We start from the raw sequence: 24,506 nt of genomic DNA, 5'->3' as shown, positions 1-24,506 counted from the left end.
TAGAGGGAATACCCTTGGTTATATTCAGGCCACACCCATTTTGTTGGAGACGCTTTGTTGAAAAGAGGGACTCGGTTAAAGAGAATGTATAATAACGTAACCACACAAATGTTATGACAATTTGTCATGTAAAGAAAAATAATGACATAAAACGAACCAATAAATAAAGATGGAGCGAGACACTTTGTGTCCCCAGATGTTTTGAGGACTCCGGAGACGAGCCAAAAGTCAAGTGACGCCTGTAACAAGTAGCGCTTCCTGCTTTTGTTTTTCAAAGTAAAATACGGACCAGCCTATGGAGTAAGAAATAAATACAAATATGTGCAACAAATGTGCCGCTTCATTATATGGTCCATTTTGTTTTTATGCTTCATTATTGGGTTTTTGTCTGAATGGCCCAAAATTTTGTTTATTTTTATTGTTTTTCACACCTAGATCCTGTGAAATCGTATCCAACTGGGTTAACCCTCTTCAACCAGATTTGGCTTCAACTTTACATTTAATATACAAATTAGACCCTGTTGTAATATCTTACGCTTATAATTCCATTTTATGACACATTGTTGAACTTCTTTTCGAACAGGTCGAACATTGGTTTTATTTTGAACGCAGCATTGTCTTTTTTTCCTGTCCCATTGATGCTACCTTTTGAAGGCTGTCCTTTCAATAAGAACTCCAAGAAGAGGGAGGTCCTCTGGGTGGAGAAAGCCGCGTCTCTGTTTCACCGGCCGCACAAGTTGAAGTTCCAGCGGCAAGAGTGACTTGGATTGGAAACATTTGGTTTCAAACTGGCGAACATGGAGCTCGTTTTTCTATTGGGAAGTAGCACGCAGCGCAAGCTCACTTCTTTACTCTTCTTCCTCTGCTGCTGCTTTGTGTGGAGGTCAGAAGGTGAGCACAAAAGCTATAAATAAGATTGTGTCATTGTTATATATCATATTTGTATATTATTATTGCCTGTTATACATGTTTGTTGCTGCTGTTAATATTATCAAGGCACAAGTTCATCATTCACCTTTAGGGTTAAATGAAGGAAAAAATAAAATGCTCTACATTTAAAATGACTGTAAATAAAAAGGGAGTATTTCAGAAAATGGATGAATGAAAAAAATATTACAAATTTATTGAATGACTGATATCAGAAACGTGATGAGTTAGTTATTTTTTTGCATGATCTCGACAATATCTTCAGAAATAAATGGAAATGTGCCAAATATCACCAGGACCTTTTAATTGGATGTCCAAAGTAATTCAACAAAGGAAATTGTTTTTCAACTTACATAATGTAAATAGAAAACACTGCATGTGCAGTCTTTGATATTTGGTTGCACACCCTTTGGCAGTGATGACGGCTTCCAAACGTTTCTCGTACCCATCCCTAAGCTTTGCAAATTGTTCAAGTTCTTGAATGTTTGCAGGTTTCTTTTCGCACTGGCACATTTCAGCTCATATCAAAGATTATCGGATTGAGATCAGGAGTCATTGTTGGCCATTTTAAAACTGTATTTTTTGCTTTTTAAACCATTCCTGTGTGCTTTGGGTCGAACCAAGCTGTCCAACACTTGGTAGGACATGTCCTCCTAGAATGTCTTGATAATTCCGATTTCGTGATTCCTTTGATATGATCAAGGCCTCCAGTATCAAATGTACTAAACTCTTTGGAAGGTCTTGCGTTTGCACTTCTGATGTCCTCAGGCAGCTCCTTTGTTTACACGATTGCGACAAAGGAAACGGGGATAAAAGGTGGCTTTTTAAAACATCAAAGTCATCATTTATTGGTTAATTCATAAGAATTGGGCAGGAATTCAAAGGTGAGTCACAATGTGTTTTCATACTGACTTACAGGATAGGATTTCTATTTTTTTCCGCCCATTGTTTATTGTCTTAAATTGTTTTGAATCTTTTGGTCGTTCAGATAAAACCCAAGTTCTCTATGAAAAATAAAATGTTTTACTTGATTAATTTTTTTTGAGAAGATAGTCCACAATATGTACTTAACCTTCATGGGTGCCAAAAATTTGGTTTTTGAAAAGAAGATTATTAAAAAAATATATATATATATATTATTATAAATTAGGTCGTCAGGCGATTACATTTTTTTATTGTAATTAATCACATGACTTCAATAGTTAACTCACGATTAATATTTTTTTTTAATATCTGTTCTAAATGTACAATGAAATTTGTTTTAATGGTTGTTAAAAGTGAAAACATTTTTAAACTAACTAATTTTTGACGTCCAAAGCCGTCAATGGCAGTTAATGAGTTAATATTTATTTATGTATTTAGCTTTTACTTATCCAGCAGTAAGATTTGACTTTGACTAGTTTTAGGATGCTGGGATTATAGATAGCAAGATCACAGCGTTATTCGTGAGTGTGGCTAATAAATAGATTTGATTATTATTATTACTTCATATTACGGTTATTTTATACATTATATTGAATATGATGATATGTGTTGCTTTCAGGGACAGCCTAAAATTATAGTAGTGTTCCTCATAAAACAACTATGTGATCGTTCCAAATAGTTCTTAAATGTTTAGCTGTTGGCTCTCCCTCATTCCTTTAAACAAAAACGTTTTTCTCACATTCCTGGTGTCATTCGTTCCATATTAGAACACACGCAAGCCTGTATGAATATTTATCCCAGTGCTGACACCTTGGTCTGCTTTTCCTCCAGCCGACTGTCCCGTGCCTGAGAGAGGAGAACACAGCGTGTTGACCGACCAGACGCTCCTGATGGATGAATTCCCAGAGGGCATCAATGTCACCTTGGAGTGTCGCAATGGCTACGAAAAAGAGGCGGGCTCGGAGGTCATATTTTGCCGGAACGGCAATTGGACTCCAGTTGAGCTCATCTGCAAAAGTAAGTTGTGATTGTCATTCTCTTGGTATGTGGCAAAAAATACTCACAGATACTGTTCAGTAAAAAAAAATAAAAGGTAAAAATAAAAGCAATAATTAGAAATTAGAAAGTAGATATGCCTTTTTACAGTCAGTTATTTGTATATATATATATATATATATATATATATATATTAGGGGTGTTGGAAAAAATCGATTCGGCAATATATCGCGATTTTACAGCGCACAATTCTCAAATCGATTCGATATGCGGCCGAATCGATTTTTAAACATCCATTTTTTTATGGGAATATTCAACAAAACGTCTTACTTAGGGTTAGGATTCACACATTAAGCATGGAAGAATGTTATATTAATGGAACATTAAGCCTTAATATTTAATTTCAGTGCTGTTCAAACATGAAACACCACTGCAACCTGTTAAGTGCAGTGGCTCAGTTATAAGCCGGAATTTTCAGAAAAATAAATACATTTTCATACAAATCTTACAGCGTATACATGTACAAGTTTACTGTAATCAATTTATAAATTCGTATCGGGATTAATCGGTATCGAATCGAATCGTGACCTATGAATCGTGATACGAATCGAATCGCCAGGTACTAGGCAATTCACACCCCTAATATATATATATATATATATATATATGTATATATATATATATATATATATATAATATTGATTTAGCACAATAAAAAAAAACTGCCTTCAAAACTGTTTTCCCTGTTTTATTAACTTTCTTAAATATCACATTCAATCTCATATTGTTTACGAGTTAGCTAGCAGTGATGTTCGATACCACCAATTTTTTTTTACCTGATTCGATAGTAAAGTTAACGCTGATATTGGCAACACTGATACTTGCACAATTAACACTTGAAATCTACCAAAAAGAGTCGTGTACTGTATTTCAAATCATAGCTTCATAAAAAAGGACAATAGTAGCAATTTGTTTTACAGCATTTATTCGAATTCTTATAAAACAATGAATAAAAAATAATCATATATATTTTTAAATAATGCAAATAAAGTCACTAACCACTTTAGGCAAGATGTTGTTCTTTTTTGTTCTGCCATGCAAGGCCACAAATCAAGATCTCATCTGCAGTTCTTCTATGCGCATCGTTTTTATGACGCATCGTCGTCTCTTTTGTCAGTTATGAGTAGCAAGTACAGAGCTGTTTTCAAATGTATGGCGTAAAAGTAAAAAGCCACCAAAGCACAGACACCTTAAAAATGTACTTGAGTACAAGTATTTGTTCTCCATTACTTCCCATCACAAACTCAGCCTTATTTTATTGTCCCTTTTTGGCACCCTAGAAATGGACTGCGGTGCGCCGAAACCTCAACCTAACATGAGATTTGACACCAGCGCCGGCACCCTTTTTGGCAACACTGTGACGGTCACGTGCGACATAGGGTAAGTCCGAAGAAAACGTCTTTATTTTTTTTTATTATTATTTTTTTTTTCTAAAAAGAGCTCAGTATTGTTCATTCAGTAATGTCATCATCATTGCTCTTTTTTTTTTGTATGTGGGTGAGTATGCGTGCGTGCGTGTGTGTATTCGTTAGTTCACCAAAAACCTATAAAAAAAAATCCCATACCGTTCACCTAAACCGAACACCGCCGTCAGGAGACCCGAGGAAGGACCAAAGAAAACAAAGGAAGGTGAAATCCAGAACGACCAGAAAACGTCTTTATGTACTCATAATGCCATTAGTTTTAAGTTCTACAATTCAAGTATAAAGACACTAACCGCTTGCTATAATGCTTATCATGATTGGGTGAACTGTTGTCTATCCCACCATATTTTTGACAAGAAAAGTGGGTACACTCTGGATTGGTCGCCAGGGCACATATAGACAACCGTTCACCCTCACATTTACATTGATGGAAAACCGCACTATGACTTCATCTGTTATGTAAATAATAACGTGGATACAGGTTTAATTGTCCCTTCTGCCATCTAGTGGAAAAGCATGTAATTGCTCTTTCTGTCATTATATGTCGCGGTATAAATAGGTGATACATCACACTGGGGAACACAATTTTTGTTGAGTTAGGCGTGTTAACTCCTTTTGAACTTATTTTTGTGTGCAAAATCAAAACATGATCTAAATTTTTCTCTATCAGAACAAATTTTTGAACTTATAGATCCTTCAACCTTAATTCCTACCATGCTAGTTTTCTCTTTGCAGATATTGATAGTACTGACCTATTAGCAGCTGTCTCAATTGTGACTGCACAAATAAGTTGCCATGCATCTGTAGATGGGTCCAATCAAATAATCAGCTGTTCTTACTACAGTCTTACTACAGCGAATCAGTGGAATTTGGCTTATCTGGAGGGTATGCCAAGTGCCAGAAAAAACACTGACTGCAATTTTGGAATCATGCCGCTTATAGTTTTAATGAGTATAAAAATCTAACTCAACATTTTTTTTCAAAATATTCTCCAGTTTTATTTTTTAGTAAATTTACACAGTAGTGCCTTGACTTACGAGTGCTCCAAATGACGTGTTTTTCAAATATGCACTGCCCCCATCGTGCCACTTTTTGCCATATCTGGTGCCCTTCAAAAAGATGCTGACTGCGCCGAAAGACTCGCTAACAAGTCAGATATTTCCAGATCATATAACCCACTTTTCGGCGGGCTGCCTGACTTTGGAAGCTCTTCCGCATAAGAAAGCCTCCTTTTACGAGTAAAACTGCCGTTAACTCTCTTGCCAACACAAACGCAGGAGTAGGTATGTTCTTGATTACAGGGAACGCGGGATCACGGAAACGGAGGAAAATCCCGGGCTGAAGTAACTTTTCCATCACTCTGCTGTTTTCCGCAGTTACGAGATTAGCGGCTCCAGCTACAAGCAGTGCTTCTCGTGGGGGTGGATGGGAAAAGCCAGCTGCCACAGTAAATGTTTCCACCTTCATTCCGGCGTCTGATTCTTTGTGTCAAAATCCCGAGAAGGGGTTCCTCCGCTACCTCGGCCATCTTTCTCTCAGATTTAGTCACAAATATTTGGGGAGGAAATGAGTAGGGTGGAAAAGGCTGGTCTCAAAACAGCTTATGTTAAGATATCCTTCAAAATTATTATTGCGTGAAGAAACTGATCTAACGTTTGGGCTGATGCCAGCTTGGCTTTGTTCAAAATGAAAAGGCTTCTTGCATTGACGTCAGCTGTAAAGCAACCATGGTCATGTTACATCAGGTGTGCAAAAAAACAAACAATTGAGGTCATGTGATGACAGTAATCATTAAATGTTTTAGCAAACATACTTAAGTCATTCACTGCCATTGACGGTTACAGACGTCAAATATTCATTTTAACTATTTCTATTAGTTAAAAAAATAAAATAAAATCCCCTTTTGTTAACAAGAGTATGAAAACCTAGAATTGTTTTTATTGGACATTTAGAACAGATATAAAATGTGTGATTAATCGTGAGTTAACTCGTGAAGTCATGCAATTAATTACGATTAAAAATTTCAATCGCCTCACGCTCCTAATTTTTAAATAATCTTTTCTTTGATTTAAAATCGCGTCAGGCGATTACATTTTTAAAAAAATTTAATTAATCACATGACTTCAATAGTTAACTCACGATTAATCATACATTTTATATCTGTTCTAAATGTACAATATATATTTTTTCCTAGGTTTTCATACTCTTGTTACCAAAAGTGGAACAAATGTTAAACTAATAGAAATAGTTCAAATTAATTTTTGACGTCAATGGCAGTGAATGAGTTAAAAATCAACTGACTTAAAACAATAATCATCACATTCTAGTTTATAGTTTATAGATTACTTATGTAAAACTTAGACCACAGTCCACAGCCATCTTGGCCAATCAAACTGCTCCAATTCTGTGTTTGGTTTTTTTAAAATCTTGAAACAATAGTAATTGGAAGTTTGAAGAATGTGGCCAAAATTGTGAGTGGTAGAAGAGGAACACACAACAATACAAAAGAAACATCGCTCAAAATCAGTCGCTGAAAATTCTTGGTCTGCGTAGCCTTAAAAATGGACAGCTGATCTTGTGTTTGTGCCATCCTTCAGGACGAAAGTGCAAGAAGCCCGCAGAGGTGACCAACGGCAATAACTCGTGGAATTCCACAGGCCTGCCAACGTACGGCGAGGTCATCCGCTACAACTGCGACGAAGGCTACACGCTCATTGGGCACGACGTCATTCGATGCGACGAGACGGGGGAATACAGTTCCCCGCCTCCTGAGTGCAAAAGTGAGGATAGTTTGCAATGGTTGCTCTGCATATCTTAGATATTTATTAAGATATTTCAAAGGATTTTTTTATGAAATGTTAGTCAAGCCAGGTGACACTATACTCCAGTCCTTTTTTTTTTTATATATATATATTTGTTATTTTTTTTCCCAAGAGACTAACCATATACTCCAGTCCTTTAGAGGGCAGTAATTAGAATCATGCTGGATTTAGTGGGTCACTGCTCGCCAATTCAGCCCCAATGCAAGCTGACTGTAACAACTGCAAAATGGAAAATTAATTTTCTACGGGTTGAGTTCCCCATTTGTCCTCAATGTAACCGGGCTGTGACAGTTAAAAGGTGAAAAATAAAATACCTTTATCCAGATTGGGTGGGTGGGTCACTGCTACTACTTGGCCCCAATGCAAGCAGACTGGAACAGTTGAAAAGTTGAAATAAAATTTGCATATTTATCCCAATTCGGACCCAATTTAAGTGGACTGTTACAGGTGAAAAGTGGAAACTGAATTCATGAGTGCTTTTTAGCTATGTTGTTGTATTGCTGTATGTTGTAATTGTGTTTTAACAAAAAAACTTACTACAAACTCGGTTAATCTGTAGGTTGCAGTGATGTCATGGCAGGTTGTTTTCCACGTTTTGCAGACATGTCAACGTCATTGGGTCCATCGACCACGACAGAAGCAGCTCACAGAGATATAATTATCAGGGGCTGCACAGAAGCCGCCACGTGTCGAGGTACGCACATACACCAATATCTCGAAGAGGCCTATCAGCACGCCGACGCCGGCGGCTTTTTCTCCTGCACTCGTGTGCTACGTAAGGCCAAAGTCGCTGATTTTAACAGGCACTGTCGTGCCTGTGTTCAAAGATGGCGGACACACGTTGATGGGGGGAGTGGAAGTCACGGCGAGTAATGTGACGTCATCGCCGCCATCGTTCTATAAAGGTACTTGTACATTGACAGAGAGATAACAATGTGGAACGTTGTTTATGATTGTGGTTGTAATTTGCTGCGGTGTGTTTAAACCAGGGGTGGCCAAGTTCGGTCCTCGAGAGCCACCATCCAGCCTGTTTTCCATGTCTCCCTCCTTAGGGGCTCTCGAGGACCGAACTTGGCCACCCCTGGTTTATACAGTCAAGTTTATATTATAGTTAATGATAAGCAAGCAAATAAAACAAAAATTGAACAAAATTATTAACAAAATAAAATCAATATTAAAATGATTTTTAACTCATTCACTGCCATTGACGGCATTTGAACTATTTCTATTAATTTACCTTTTTTTTCACTTTTGTTAACAAGAAACCTAGAATTTTTGTTATTGTACATTAAGAACAGATGTAAAATTTGTGATTAATTGTGAGTTAACTCGCGAAGTCATGCAATTAATTACAATTAAAAATTGTCCGGCGATTAAAAAAAATCAATAATTAATTGCATGACTTCAATAGTTAACTCACGATTGATCACAAATTTTACATCTGTTCTAAATGTACACTATTTTGTTTATAGGTTGACTTACTCTGAACAAAATTGGGGGGGAAAAAGTAAACTAATAGAAGTAGTTCAAATTAATTTTTGACATCTATAGCCGTCAATGGCAGTGAATGAGTTAATAAAAACTTACACTAAATGAAATATGTCTTGTGTTTATAAAACTACCTAATTATAGCAAAATATCCTTTGCTTTCATCTTTGTCAATTAACATCAAACATGAGTTTTCAGGGTTCATTTTAAATATATTAATTTTGGTATTGTTGTACATTCGTACAGAAGAAGGAATGTCAAACAGTTGTTTGAAAATTGGAGTTTACTTAATTACACAGTACTTCGTAAGGCTTTTAAAAACAAATCTTGAACCTGATAAATACTCCAAATATTTAAAAAACCTAACACTAAATCTAATGACAAATAAATTAAAACAAAGCATATAAAAAGACTAATAACTAACAAATCGGCCTTAAAAAGTTATTAAAACTAACTGAATTTAAAAAATCTAAAGTCAAAATGAAATAAAAACTATAATGAAAATCCAAAACTAAAACTAAAACCAAATACAAATTATTATTATTACTATTATTGTGTATGTATTAGGTCTTATAGTTAAGTAATGGTAAGATGCCATTATGCATGTTAATAATGGTTACAAAAATAAGAAATTATTGGTTATATTTGGCTAAATGATTTTTGCAGAAACACATGACGTGGCCACAGATGCCAAGGATATTGGTGAGTTACCAATCACTTCACATGTTGATTTTTTGTTGTTGTTGTGATGTGCTGAATATTCACGCGCCACGCGTGTCTTGCAGATTATTTACCGGTTATACTCAGCGTGGTATGCGTCTCACTGGGTAAGCAGCACCTCATTTATGAACTTATTAAAACGTTACAAATTGTAAACAATGTTTATGTTTGTGTACAGTCGTCGGCATAGGGGCAATCTGCCTGCATCGGTGTCTTCTCAGGAGGAAAGGGTATGCAAAATGTACTTCTATCATTGTGTTTAATTGTTTGATGGGGAAAAGCAAGTGCGATACCGTGGATACATTCCTAGCGTGGGAAAAACTAATCGGACTAGCATTCATTATAAAAACACTTTCCCGATAACATACTGAAGTTTGATGTACTTTATAGGAAAAAAAAGTATTGGGACATCCATAAAAAGTTCAAATGAAAAGATGGCTCTGCGCTAAAAATAACACATACTCACCTAACCCAAGTCATTGCGGGTTTTTTGTTGTTCCGCACTGACCTGGTGGCTAGCGGCTGCTATATGGCCCCAAATGCAAGTGGACTGTAACAACAGAAAAGTGTCAAATACGATAAATGCCCCAATTTTTCACTTTTTTTCTGGATCTGGTGCATGAATGTGTGCGATCATATTTTTTGTCACCTTGTATGTAGCTCATATGACACCAGAGAAGACGTGGGGCCCGAGTTTTTACTCGTCCAAAACATCTAGAAGTCCTGCTACATTCCACGGTACCAGTCTGTTCCCGTGCGTCAAAACATCACTCACTGAAAGCGAAAGGGAATTCTCAACATTTGTGTTTTATACCTCCAGTTGGAAGAATGCTTATCTGCTGATGAGCATCTGGGAAGCCAGGAAGGACGTGCCAACAAACTGGAGCAGTTCCTCTGAGGGGAAGAAAGGGAAAAAAGGAATTTGAGAAATAATATTGCACTTCCACTGGCAGGCCATTCTGTTGAGTCGCCAGCCCAATGAAAGTCTACTGGTCAAGCACTTTTATTTTCTTATGTTTGCCACAATGTTGTAAATATTTACTACTACCTAACTATTTGTTATTGTATTTTTTTTTTTTGTATTGATAACTGGAATAAACGAGTGTTCCCATGGTTGAAATGTGGCCGGGTTGTTATCGTGAGAAAGTGGGTGTTGACGAGGCCTACGATGCGGTTTAGTGCTGACTGCGGCGGCGGCGGCAGCTGATAAAAGACACAATCAGCTGCATTCTTCGCCTTCGCACGTTCCTGCCCCTCATTGTGAGGTCCCCCCTTTTGCTCGGCTGCCACAGATAATGCAGCACTTCATGGCAAAGAATGCAGAAAGCGGGCTACCTACGTTTCATGCAAAAATCCACAACTTCCAACAGAGATTCAAACACAAATTTTTGGACTGTGAAGCAGCTATGCAAGCCACCCACTGTGTTCATTAAATATGATTTTAAAAATAACTAAATGAAATGGAAAAGGGTGTTTTTATAGGAATGTGAATTTTGAATTTCGATCATATCTCAAGATGCATTTTGAGACGATCGTCACAATGTTCTGCTAAAAACTAATTTGGACACTCAAAGGTTTTCCGCCCAACAATAACAATATATAATATCTTTAACTTTACATTCTATATGGTGTGCATTTCATTCACGTGCAAGAAAATGGCAGACGTGTTTAATTTGAACATGAATGTGGGCGTACCTCAGGGCTCCATTTGCGTCCCGCTTGCATTTGACTTGCTACCGTTGCAACGCCGCGCATTAAAAAGCTTCGCGTAAATTTCATTTGCCAAAGAAAATGTCAGCCAATTTACACACAGGCATATTGAAAGAGGAACTAAAAAAAAAATAAGAGTTGGCTATTTTACAATCTTTAAAGGACGATCATGGGTAAACAAACTCAAAGCAACTTGCAGTGTGTCATTTGTGTTTGTGGATATTATTGTTGCTATTGCTGCCATTAATCATGCTTAACAACTTGTTGTTTCCTTTTGTGGAGAATTTATTCCCTGTCAGTTTATACCTTGCTTTTCTTGGACTGTATTTTGAGTTGTACATGTTATTTATTTGCCCCTTTTTTTGTAAATACATTTTTTTTTTTTTAGATCACTGCTGCTTCCTGGCCTTGCCTCCACACCAACACCTCGAATATCCTATTGTGACACTTATTTATTGTACTGTACTTTAATATACAGTCCAGAACAGCGGAAACACGTGAACATCCGTGGTGGGCGACTGAAAAAACGGACAAAAAGTTTACCATATATATTTAATATAATGGCGCCTTGACTGACCTAAATTCCTTTTACTCCCTGAGCGCTTGCAACACAGGCCATAACAGTTTGATTAACGTCATTGTGTCATTTGAAAACAACAAACCCAAAGGCCTCACAAGTCTTAAGTACTTCTCATGCTCTTAAACTGGGACAAACTACATCCATTTTCGACAGTGCTTGGGGTCTATCAGATGACTTTGGTGATTGGTCGCCAGCCAATCACACTGAGATGAACTAGCCTTTACTTATGATACATTTTCTTCAGAGCTTGTCCTTGTTGGTGAGACAACCATTAAATGGACAACATATTGCCCCCGGGCCGAGATGTAAATATTGTGTTGAAGAGAATCCATAAAACATTTATTTATTTATTTTTACTCCACCAAATGGGGGTCCATTCTCCTGCAGCAGCACGACCAGTACAGTATTACAATCAAACTGAATTATTTTTTAAATCATTAAATGTCCAACTGATGCTCTTGGAACACATTGACTATTATTTTTGTCTGAGTTTATTATTATTATTACTACTACACAAAAAAAGCTTCACGGGAAGAAAATGGCATCATTGATAGAATATGCACTCATTTGCGCGTTATGCAAGAGGCATTTGGGGATGTTCTCGTTTTGGACGCGATCAGCAGCCATCAATAAACCCCACCCAAAGGGGGGGGGGGGGGGCGGCATTTGTTGGAAAACATTGGTAGCCAGCCGCTCATTTATTTTTCAACAAGTCGCATGAGCTGCAATTAAACAGATGCCACTAATAAGCAGTTTGCCCGCCGCAAAAGAGCAGCTGCGAGCGCAAACTCCCATGTGGTCACGTGTGGTTCTTGTTCCGTTCAAACCACACGGTGCCAAGTCCCATTAGGAAACGATGAAGCTCGCTTTTAACGTTTTAAAGCAAAAACATACACATGGAACCCTCCTGTGGATGAAGGGGATCGAGAGAAAGGCGATGGGAACAAGAGAGAGCGACGCAGTTTTGTTGTGACCTCTGAACAGGAAGTAATTAATTGACAAGTGGAAAAAAAACTTGTTTCCTCCTTCCGAGTATCAGTCGGCATCGTCTTCTCTTTGCGCGTCATTGGCTTTTTTAATCGGCGAGCCTACACCCACCCTGACACATGTTTGGACACGTTTCACAGGTTCTGACTCTGGGCTTTAATGTGATGAAATCCAATTTGAGAGCCAATCAAAAAAAAAAAAGTTACTAAAGTAAACAACGGGAAGAACTGAACAAGATCTCCATCAAGTTGGAATTAACAAAGGAAATGGAAATGAAAAGAAACGGCTTTGAATTGATCTCCGTTAAGTCAACAATCGGATAACTCATTTTAACAAGAGGAGTCAAAATGCATCCATTAATTGACAACTATTTTAATAATCGATTAATCTTTTAGAGTCATTCTTTAACTTGAAATTGGATAAATTCTCTAATTTCAGCCTTTCAACAGGAGTTATTGTCTGTTTGCTGTAGTCCTTCATTAAAGCACATTTGATTATCTTTTGTGTTTAATCTAAAAACAAAACAAAAAAACATTTGCTTTTACTTTGGAAAAACAAAACAAAACCAGGAACTGACTACATTTCAAAGAGATTGGTGAGTACAACATGCATCAATGAAAATACTGTATGTCTCCTAGATTTGACACACCACAGAAGAGTGTCGGCAACACCCCTGCCAAATTTGAATGATTAATTTAGGCTAAAAGTTTGTTGGCCTTGTCTGGAAACAAGACTGTATTTGCAAACTCTTTTTTTTTTTTTACATTTGTGGCGAATGAATTGTGAGACGCATTATACAAACACTTGAAGTTGTTTGCAATTTGGCTATTGTTCCATTTCATGTCATACTCATTGAGTCAGTGGCCAGATGTGCGTGCCCTATTTAAATATTGTTCCTGGTGTTCCCTCAAATACGTTTTTATACACGACAGCACAAAATGAAATGAGAGCCACGTAAATCAAAACACACATACGTTAATCATCACCTGCCCAACTTTTTCAACTTCCAGTCTGCTTCCTGTTTGTCAAGGACAGGAAAATGTTGAAGCCTTTTTCTCCGTCACTTTCATGAGGATGGGAATTCAATTTGTGCTTACTGTGAAGTCTCGTACTCAGCTAAAAGGAGGAATGTGCGTGATTTTTAACGTTTAACGTATTGCTTGGTCTGCCTGTTTGGCGTGACCTGAAACATTGAGTGGCTTCTCACAGCTGAATCCAAAGTCTCGTTTTATTGACACGGGGATGTTTGCTTTTATCAGTGGTTAGTTTGCTTTTAAGGTTGGGTTAATTGTTATATGGCTCGCAACTGTGTTACATTTTCTCGAGTGAATAATCATGGGCTTATTGTCTTTTTGTCTTCTCCTTTAAAGTCAATTCATAGACAATTTTCATTTATTCATTTATTTATTCTGACTTTACCCATGGCCATATAGTTTAACTCATTCACTGCCATTGACGGCTATAAACGTAAAAAAAAAATCATTTTAACTATTTCTATTAATTTAACTTTTTTTTCCCACTTTTGTTAACAAGAGTATGAAAACCTAGACATTTTTTTAAATAATATATATATTTTTTTTTAAAGAAAAGATTATTAAGAATTAGGGTCGTCAGGCGATTACAATTTGTAATTAATCGCATGACTTCAATAGTTAACTCACGATTAATCACAAATTTTATATCCGTTCTAAATGTACAATAATATTCTTCTAGGTTTTCATACTCTTGTTAACAAAAGTGGAAAAAATGTTAAACTAATAGAAATAGTTCAATTTTTTTTAGCGGTGAATGAGCTAAGTAGTGCCCCACTTAAGAGACGACATTTGAAGACTGACTATTGTGACTTATACAGTACAGGCCAAAAGTTTGGACACACCTTCTCATGCTATACATTTTATTTTCTTTTTTCATGACTAGTCTCACTGAAGGCATCAAAACTATTGATGAACACATGTGGAGTTATATTCTTGAAAAAAACTCAAAGTGAAATAATGATGAAAGATGTTTTTATATTCTAGTTTCTTCAAAAATAGTCACTCTTTGCTGTGATGATTTTTTTTTGCACACTCTCGGCATTCCCTCAATGAGCTTCCCTCAATGTTGGAATGGTTTTCCAACAGTATTGAAGGAGTTCCCGGAGGTGAGAATGCCAAGAGTGTGCAAAGTAGTCATCAGAACATGCCGCAGTTAAAACAACAACAACAAAACAGCTGTGTTAATGTATTTTGTGTGATTCAGACTACTGTATATTGAAACGTGGGAGTGCTTGTTTTAAATGGTTTGGCAAATGCTGATTTGTCCCAGCTCAAATGTAATCATTTTGTTCAAATATGAGACTAATAGAATCAAAGCCGACACACGGCCACCTGGCTGGTATCGTGCCGTTTCATTTCCAACCACAGAAAGGATGTGTTTAAACAAAAAGATAAACAAGACGGAATTCCATCGTCTAAGGTTTCAGACACAACACGCACAAAAACAGAATAAATATTTGCTGTTAAAAGATGTGAGACTGCTTGTAAACTTTGGGAGAGTGTCTGTGTATGTATAGCAGATGTTAATTTTCAATATTTATGTGCTTTTAATAACCGTTCCTCAAATTTAACCTTTCAGAATGGCGACGTATACTGGCGCATCCTCGACCAAGCACATGTCGAAAGCGAGAAACACGCGTACTGATAATTGGACCATATCAAAGTCAGCCAAGGCCCGATGGAAAGATTATCCTGAGTGAGTGTTGGATGTGTTTAAAATGAGTCTTTCTCCACAATCTGATCAGAAAATAGTCAGGCAGATAATCATCAATGTTAAACGGTTAAACCGGGTTATTAACCTAGTTGGAGGTACGGAACCCGTGCGCAATCACTGAACCCTTCTTTATTGAAGAATCATTTTTAGTTTTTTTTCTCAAGTTCAAAACACAACTTTTTGAATTCCAGGTAAAAAGAGCCAGATTCGGCGAAAGCATCTTCATCCAAGTTGTCACCGAATTGTAATGAATTCCTCCCTAGCCCGTGTGCTAATAATGGAATTTTGCACTTGAAAGCCATTTATAGAACTTTTACATCTGTGAAGCTGTATTTTTTTCTTCTTCCTGAGAGCCAAGAAAGGAAAGTCTGACTGTAACATAGTCATGCGTGTTTGAGGAACTCCCTGTGACTCACATGCGAGGTGAGGCTTTTGTGAGCTGGTTTGGTGTTGATATGGCAACTGCGTAAGGCCTCAAAATCATGCCAGGGTTTTTGTGTTTGAAATGTAAACAAAGGGGTGGAGATTCCGCTCTCGGTTTGCTGCATTGTATCTGCATGAACTCATTCACTGCCATTGACGGCTATAGACGTCAAAAATTCATTTGAACTATTTCTATTAGTTTAACTTTTTTTTCTTCCACTTTTGTTAACAAGAGTATGAAAACCTAGGAAAAAAAATATTGTACATTTAGACCAGATAAAAATTGGTGATAAATCATGAGAAAAAGTTAGTTAACTATTGAAGTCATGCGATTAATTACAATTAAAAAAATGTAATCGCCTGATGACCTAATTTTTAATAATATTTTCTTTTTTTAAATAATCTTTTTTCAAAAAGAAAAATTTATTAATCGCATGACTCCAATAGTTAACTCGTGATTAATCACAAATTTTACATCTAAATGTACAATAATTTTTTCCTAGGTTTTCATATTCTTGTTAACAAAAGTGGAAAACAATGTTAAACTAATAGAAATAGTTCAAATGAATTTTTGACGTCTATAGCCGTCAATGGCCGTGAATGAGTTCATATGCGGCAGTGGCTACAAGTTTGTAAAGTTTGACATGGGCACGGGTGCGATTAGAAGCAGAGTTAAGCAAGGCAGTAAATTGGTTGTGAAGCTGTGACGGATGGTAGAACGTGGGCCTTGTTTGGGCAAGTGTCAGGAGTGAATTTGCGGGGGAGGAGTGAGTGTGGGGAAAGTGATTCACGGGAGTGTGAAGACAGAGCTGAGTATCACCGCATCATCTGTCACTGTTCCCTATTTTTGGCTCATTTCCAGCAGTTATTATTTTAGAAATACAACTCCCCAGCGTGACATCAACAATTAATCAACCCTGCGTAAGTGACTAATGGCCGGCAATGTCAATATGAAAGATGCAGAGGAGTAGAAACAAAACTAACTGGTGAGTTATGTCCAAAGTGTGACACTTTAGTTTGTTGTGTTTAACTTGAATGGAATAACCAGTAAAAGGCTATAGTTTTTTTTGAAAATATATAACCAAATTGTCAGCGATATGCTCATTTAATTCACTGCCATTGACGGTTATATAAGTTAAAGTTTTAAATAGGGAGGGGCAATTTCGGGCTGCAACCTGGCCTTATTTCAAGGTATCTGTACACTCGTTAGTGGCTGATACCAGTTGCTATTTCGTGATCAGGAACAATAGAACAATAGAAAATTGCCATAAATTCTATGCAATTTCAAGGAAAAATGCTGTATTGGGATAAAACAGTATTCCTTAAAATTTTTATGTCATTGTTTTTTTAGGGATATTTTATGTATCAAAAATGCTAGAGGTATTGGTGACTACTCGAGTTGAGTACTCCTACAGGTACTAATTCATGTGAAAAAAGGGGTATTGAACAGACCGAATTTTAAATAATAATTCAAACGTAAGTCAGTACTCAAGTACAGTAGTTTTTACTGAATACTTACTCCTACTCGCATACCATAATTTAATTATTTTGACGACTACTTTTTACTTAAGTCATATTATTCTACATTAACCATACCTCTTACTTGTGTACAATATTTGGCTACTTTACCCACCTCTGTTAATATTACGACGTAATATGCTATGCATCAATTCTAAACTTGCTGTATTAGGCTCAAAACCCCACGAAATAATAGACTATTTTGTGTGTGTGTGTGGGGGGGGGGGGGGGGGGTAGAAGAAAAACACGTTGTCATATTTCAGTTACACATTTAAACTATTTAATTAATACAATTGACCACACATGTGCAAAAACAACAGCCTGACAGCAATTACAAAAATAGACAATAAATGACTGCAGACTACCATTGAGCAGCCCTGGATGATGTCACAAGGCTGCCACCTGCTGGCGTTGCAGGGCAGCACATCAACAAAGCGGCGTTGAGCTTCCCTCCACAATGTAACCGATTTCAAATGGTGCTAGACATGACGGCAACTCTGAACACCAAAGGAAAACGGTCACCCTCGGTGAGGCCGCACAACTTCCTGAATGAGGCGCCTTTGCCGTTGATGTGCCCTGAAGTGTGTTCCTGCTCAAGAACACCGATTTCAAATGGTGCTAGAAGGGATTTTATACTCTAAAACACCATCTGAAACCGGTTTCCTGGGGAGGATGCTTGCTCTTGGTGTGCCTCAGGCCCCCGCCGCCATCTGCAAGACAAACAAAATTAGGAATTTATTTTTGAAATCACTGTTACTTTGGAACATTGTTTATCTAGGTTTTTGCAACATTGGATTAGGCTTTTACTGTTTGTCATGCAAATAGCTGGATTTAAAATTAAGACTTTAATTTTAGCGCATAACGTACGAATCATGATCAATGTGACGGCTTCGCTTGTCTGTTATTCATGATAATTGCCTCTTTGCACTATAGAAATTAAGAGAATGACTACAATTAACTCATTCACTGCCATAAATTCATTTGAACTATTTCTATTAGTTTAATGTTTTTTTTCTACTTTTGTTAACAAGAGTAAGAAAATATTTTTTTGATTGTACATTTTGAACAGATATAAAATTTGTGATTAATTGTGAGTTAACTAGTGAAGTCGTGATTAATTACAATAAAAAAAATAATCACCTGATGCCCCTAATTTGTAATAAAATGTTATTCTTTAAAAAAAACAAGGTTAAAAAAGAAAAGAAAAGAATATTAAAAATTAGGGGCGTCGGGCAATTAGTAATCGTAATTAATTGCATTAACTTCACTAGTTAACTCACGATTAATCACAAATTTTATATCTGTTCGAAATGTACAATATTTTCCCCTAGGTTTTCATACTCTTGTTAACAAAAGTAAAAACAAATGTTAAACTAATAGAAATTGTTCAAATAATTTTTTGACGTCTATAGCCGTCAATGGCAGTGAATGAGTTAATCAACTATCAAGTAATCGTTTACACACTGCTACATGTTAGCAAAATGTGACAGATGATCGTCATTTATTCACAATAACAACAGTATAGATTCAGACCAATCACAATAACGCTTGTTGATGATGTCACTGTATCCGCCTCAATGTGAAAATAGCTTTAATAATTGGACCAATTAGCTTCCTCTACCATTTATTTTAACCAGGACTAAGCTAGCTAAAGAAAAAAAAAAGTGCTTACATGTCAAACAGTCACCGTCCCTCCGCATTCTCTCCTGCTCCGAACTACTGGGTGAATGCTAGGCGCTAAGCTAACTTTTGCCACATGAGCTGTAGCTGGTTAGCTATCACGGTTAAACAATGTCCTACCATGGATTCTCTGACAACTATTGTTATCACTAAAAGGGGATGAGAGGTCGCTACATGTGACACACCGAGCAATAAGAAATAACAGGTGTTTTTTTATTTTTAAGGCCACATCACTTTCCGCTTCTTCTCATTCAGCCCACTTCTCCCAGAGACGTTGCCCTGCATTCCGGATGGGCAGTCCATGTTTATAAGTCAAAATGAATCAAATGCATTGTCACATTTGAATCGACGATGACGCTTCGCACACCTAATGCCTGCATATGTGCATGTGTGTGCTTGCGTATAACGGAGTAGGTGGTTAATCTGCTTACAGATTAGAGGTCCTAATTTATCAGGCGTGAGAGAGGCAAACTCATCGGGCTAATGTGTTCCACATCGAAAAGGTTTGCACGATTGACCAAAGTTGATGCTTGCCAGCTGTGCTCCCGATTACAAGGGTGGAATTTGCAAGAAACGGGGGAAACCTAACAGCAAAATGCTTCATTGAGAAAGAGCAGTAACAAAAAAAGAATACAATTTTAATAGTTGAGACAAGCAGATACAAATTGTATATTGTACCGCCTTGTCGATAATGAAAGGTCAATTTGTAGCTGAATATTTTTCAGAAATTGGGCCATATTTGGAGACCATTCTCAACCCTCAAATGACATCAATAATAACACTGCATATGAAAAGCAGTCATTCTGAAATTATCATTTGGCATAAACAGTTCATTTCTCCGTATTAATAATTGCTGGAGCCTGAAGGGAGCCGTGTGTTTTGTGTTGCCCGTGGAAATAGAACGTAACTAATTTATATATAATTGAGATAAGTAATTAAATAAATTGTCCAATTTTCGCAATTCAGTTCTCGTGTTGAAGTCTTGACCATAGAGTGGGGCTCTTCGTTTAGGATGCCTCCTACTGGCCAGGCATGGCTACTGCATTTAGAAGTGTGAACTGCACTCCTTGCAAGGGTCAGGGGTTAAAAGCAAGATGGCCACCTCAAGTCAGGTTTGTGGATAATAGAGACTGCATGTGTGCAGGCCTCTTGGCTAGATAAGGTTTTTCAAAGCATTATTGGACATTCTGCATTATTTTTAAGATAAAAAGATTAATATAGTTTATGTATTATCAACTCATCAACCCACCCATTATCCATAACCAAGTTCCTGACTTTTGGGCCAAAACAAACAAATGGTGAGTGAAGGCATTGAAACCTCAGTATGTTTTTGAATTATAAACAAATCATTGGCACAACGCGATCATGTTCCATAATTCTAAAAGTGCATCTTTTGTTGGCTTATTACTACCTCTGTGTGCCTTGTGTAAATTTCTACTAAACTTTATAGCATGGAGCATCTGAATTGCATATTAAGAATGAGAATATGCCTCTTATCCTAATCCTGTCCTGGGCCTGGGCAGGGGCAGGGACCTAGGGCCAAAAAAAGCGGACTACATCTCTAAATGGTTGCCAGTCAGCTACTGCATTGCCAGCTGTCTGTGATAAATTGGTATTATTGTTTTTAAAATATATATATAAAATTTTTTTTTATATCTGTGTCCCGTCATTTATTAACGCTACTCTGAGCTAGCATTATATTTAGACAACAACAAATAATATCATATTACGGCACAGTGAGAAGAACAATCGAGGTGCTGAGATACATTTACTGTTTTAATCCCATTTTGGCAAACCTGCTAGCTGCTAATGATACCTATGAAAAAAACACTGCCTCACTTGTCTATTAATACATCATCATCATCATCATCATCATCATGGTCAAGTGAGGCCCGGGATTAATTATAGCATCTCTCGCCTCCGATTGTACAATCTTGGGTTGCTCGCTTAAGCTTCCACAAAAAGGTTGCGGGTGGCTTAAAAACGGCCTTAAAAAATATGTTGTGCTCGTTGCAAATTTTTCATGCTCGCGTCCCTCCGGGGCGCCGCACAAGACGACATGACACTCAGCGAGTGCGCTGGTTGTTAATTTGGCGCGTGCGGCGGCGCCCCTCCCTTGAAAGAGACGGGCAAAATAACTATTGAGGTCACGCTTCCTTATCCGCTAAAGTGGGTCACTTGTTGCACTGGTCAGCCTCGGAAAGGACATTTGGACCGCAGATGACACAGCTATTTGCTGTCTAAAAAACAAAAAACAAAAACTATTACCCGTCATTAGCGTCATGTTTTTCTTTGGAGGACGACGGATCAGATTCCTGAGCATCTCATTTTTACCTCGGAGGAGATTTGAGGAAGCCCTTTAATCTCAACACTCTCGGACGGGTCAGCGGCAGGTGAGCAAGCTCACCTCCCTGGACTGTGATCAGCTGCAAAGGGCCTGTGTGTCAACAGGTTTGTCATGTGACCTACTGTCACACATGCGAGGGGGCAGATGAAATGAAACGGCTTCGTTGAAAAATACGGTATTTACCGCCAACCCTCAGATAGATGTTATGTCACAATTAGTCATCGAATCAGCGCATCTTTTTTTAGGAGGTAGGCTACCTTTAATGACCTCAGTTTAGAGACGGTATCACTCACACATAAGCATTAAAATAACTCAACTAAAAATACTATAAACTATAAAACCATGGTGCGATTGTCAAGGAAAAGAAATTGCCACAAAGAGAGGAAACGGACGATAATTAAATGAGCGAGTGGCTATGGAGCCATTTCTAGTCGTTTGGAATTGATTTTTTGTTTTATAAACCAAAGCAGCACAGTGGTTGAGTAGTATAGCATGTCAGCCACTCAGTTCTCAGGTTCTGGGCTTTGAATCTTGACTCTGTTCTCACTGCTTGTGTGGGTTTTCTCTGGGTACGTCGGCTTCTTCTCACATTTTGAAAACATGCTCGTTAGGCTCACGGAAGAAATAGGTGCGAGTGGGCGCGCAAAATAATTGTCTTAATGTGCCCTGTGTTTGACGAATGGATGACTGTACACATAAAAGCCACCCTTCTTCTACCACTACATGAGGAAATTTACCCTACATATGTTCTAGCATCTCAACTTTCAACAAAACATTCCTTATTGTGTAGCTTTCCAATGTATTTTTGCAAAAGCGTCTGTAAAATAGCCCGTAGGATTATGTGCCCAGTGATTTCCAAAGCATATGATTCACCAACCCGTCAAAAACGTCCACTGACTCATACGTTCTGAATGGAAGCATCTGCATTTGTTCTGTCTCCGTCTGTTTATTTATCCTATGCTATCGAATGCCAGCATCCTTCTGGAAGGAGGAGGGTCGAGAGCTACTCTGCAGCGCCCCCCTGAGCTCCAGAGCCGCAACGACTTTCATCATATCAAGTGCGCACTAAAAAAGAGCCAGATTATTGTTGACCTCCTGGCAGCTTGTGACGCAGCAAAATGTTGGCGGCACCTGAAACGCGACGCAAGTTGCGTCACCGCTCATGTCCACCCATTTAGCCCTAAAATAATAGGACACAGTATAAAAGAAATGGAAGTGTCCGCTTTAATCGGATTGTTAAAAGTGAAAAAGGAGGGTGTCGAGTAGTTAGGTGTTGTGCCATTGTGAACTGCGTAACACGGACGGTACTCTTCCACTGCGTGATTACGCACTGTCCATCTCTTGCGCAGCATCCTTTGCCTTCACGCGTTTTGTTTACATCGCTCTCATCCTCCGTGAAAGGCCTCGAGTCAAGGTTTGAAGTGCACAAGTTGACGCGATGTCGCTCCGTTCCGGCCGCCTTGGCGGAAATTCCTACCGGATCTCAACCGAGGCTCCACTTCTGACGCAGTTTCATTTACCTGTTGTCAAGTCGGAGGCGAAACCTTGTTGTTTTAAAGGCGCCCACGGTCGCTACTCGTCGCCTCGGTGTTACGACGACGTCTGAGGGGTTTCTTTTTATTTACAATCACATTTTGAGCACTTAACAGCAGCGCCGTCGGGCTTTTATTGGGAGCACTTCGCGTAAGCATTAGGAACTACTTTTAGAGGTATTCTCGACGCGACATTACGCAGCGCCATGACGCTCTCCCTTCGCAATAACAAATAACTTACGTGTTTATTGTGGGGACTGTGTTCCTCCAGAGCCGCTGGGGTGTTGTCGGTCCTCCCGCCACTCATCGGAGGCTCGGCCTGCCGCGGTTGTCCCCTTCGCCGCCACCGTCGGCCCCGGGAGCGCACGTTTATCTGCGGCGTATCCCACAGTAACGATTTTCCATAGCGCAGGCACCAACGGTCCCGCCCATAGCAGACACTCCCCCGGACGCCGATTGGTCGAGAGCTCCGAGAAACACGTCGTCATCGCCGGAATCACATGTGGCTGACGCATGTTTACAAACATCACTCGAGTCACGTGGTCATAGGCGCAAACTTTTACCGTAAAGCGCCTCCCTTTGTCGTGCTCACAGCCTCTTCGTGCCTTTTATATAACTATTAAACGAGTGACAAGAAATATCAGCGACGACAGTCATAACGTCAGTTGACGTTTGAAACAATATATCAGCTGAAAGGTTACTTTTATTGAACACAGTAACACAACATTTAATGGGATCAACTGCAAATATTTTTATCCAGACAAAGACATAATACTGCCTAGTTTTGATTGACACTATCAGTCGCAGTTCACGTTATTTCTCATACATGATGAAAGACAACAAGCAATGTTAAATAAATTAATAAGGCTGCACGATGCTTCAGTAAATAGCACTTCTGTCTCCCCATCAGGAAATCTGGGTTTCAAATCTCCATTGGACCATCTCTGATTGGCGTTTGCAACACATCCAAAAATTCAACAACTTCCAAAAGCTGGCCATTGTTTGATAGCACGCAGTGGGTCATTTCTTTTCAGATACGGCCTTGTTTTTATGTCATGAATGCAATTGCATATTTTCTCCACAACGTGGCGGTGCAATCCACACAATTTGCCTGTGTTGACTACTGTCAAAACTCCGGCCCGTTCTGTTAATTGTTTGCTTTTACGAGGTGATTTAAACCCCGTATTTCCTTTTGTTGCACAACAGAGAGAACAAATCACTGCCAGTTGCTGTTTACGGTTTTGTTGTGACTGAGTAGTGGTAATTCCAGGACAATATTAAAATAGGCTATTTTGATACAAGATATACAAGGTGAATAAGACCAAAGTCAATATAAGAAATGTCAACATTTGTATTTGGTTAATGCCTTGACAACATACTACAACATACAGCTAAAAGTACTGTACTCACTGTTACGACTTCTTGCCAATAAATCATACATCATTGGAAAGCCTTTTTTTGTAAATCTATTTGTATCACTTTTAAACCATGACAATTTGTAAGGAACATGCACACACATTTCCAAACATTATTATTTTCTGTTTAAAGTGTAAATGAGATATCTTCCACACTGTCCTATCATTTTATTATTTAATCCACACAATAAGGTGAGTCGGATGA

The 24,506-nt window shown here is 38.1% G+C and overlaps 1 protein-coding gene and 1 long non-coding RNA gene across 2 annotated transcripts; one reads left to right on the top strand and one right to left on the bottom strand.

The window, feature by feature from the left end:
• The first annotated feature begins 665 nt into the window (after window positions 1–665).
• LOC147167556 (complement decay-accelerating factor, GPI-anchored) lies at window positions 666–10,475 on the top strand. Its single transcript, XM_086087723.1, has 12 exons — window positions 666–891; window positions 2,683–2,868; window positions 4,188–4,287; window positions 5,708–5,778; window positions 6,929–7,111; window positions 7,755–7,847; window positions 7,981–8,058; window positions 9,308–9,343; window positions 9,427–9,468; window positions 9,540–9,591; window positions 10,022–10,099; window positions 10,182–10,475. The coding sequence occupies exons 1-11, from the start codon at window positions 798–800 to the stop codon at window positions 10,077–10,079; spliced, it is 993 nt and encodes a 330-aa protein (XP_085943849.1). The 5' UTR covers window positions 666–797; the 3' UTR covers window positions 10,080–10,099; window positions 10,182–10,475.
• On the bottom strand, window positions 1,234–23,304 carry LOC147167555 (uncharacterized). Its single transcript, XR_015096349.1, has 6 exons — window positions 23,128–23,304; window positions 10,176–10,255; window positions 10,011–10,107; window positions 9,828–9,911; window positions 2,774–2,860; window positions 1,234–2,697 (listed from the first exon to the last, which is right to left on the bottom strand). It is a non-coding gene; the product is annotated as an uncharacterized LOC147167555 (long non-coding RNA).
• Window positions 23,305–24,506: the final 1,202 nt, after the last annotated feature.

This window comes from Leptonotus elevatus, chromosome 10, assembly GCF_054856555.1.
Source record: "Leptonotus elevatus isolate MCC_2025b chromosome 10, RoL_Lele_1.0, whole genome shotgun sequence".
Lineage (NCBI taxonomy): Eukaryota > Metazoa > Chordata > Actinopteri > Syngnathiformes > Syngnathidae > Leptonotus > Leptonotus elevatus.
This window is presented reverse-complemented; position numbering and strand designations above follow the sequence as displayed.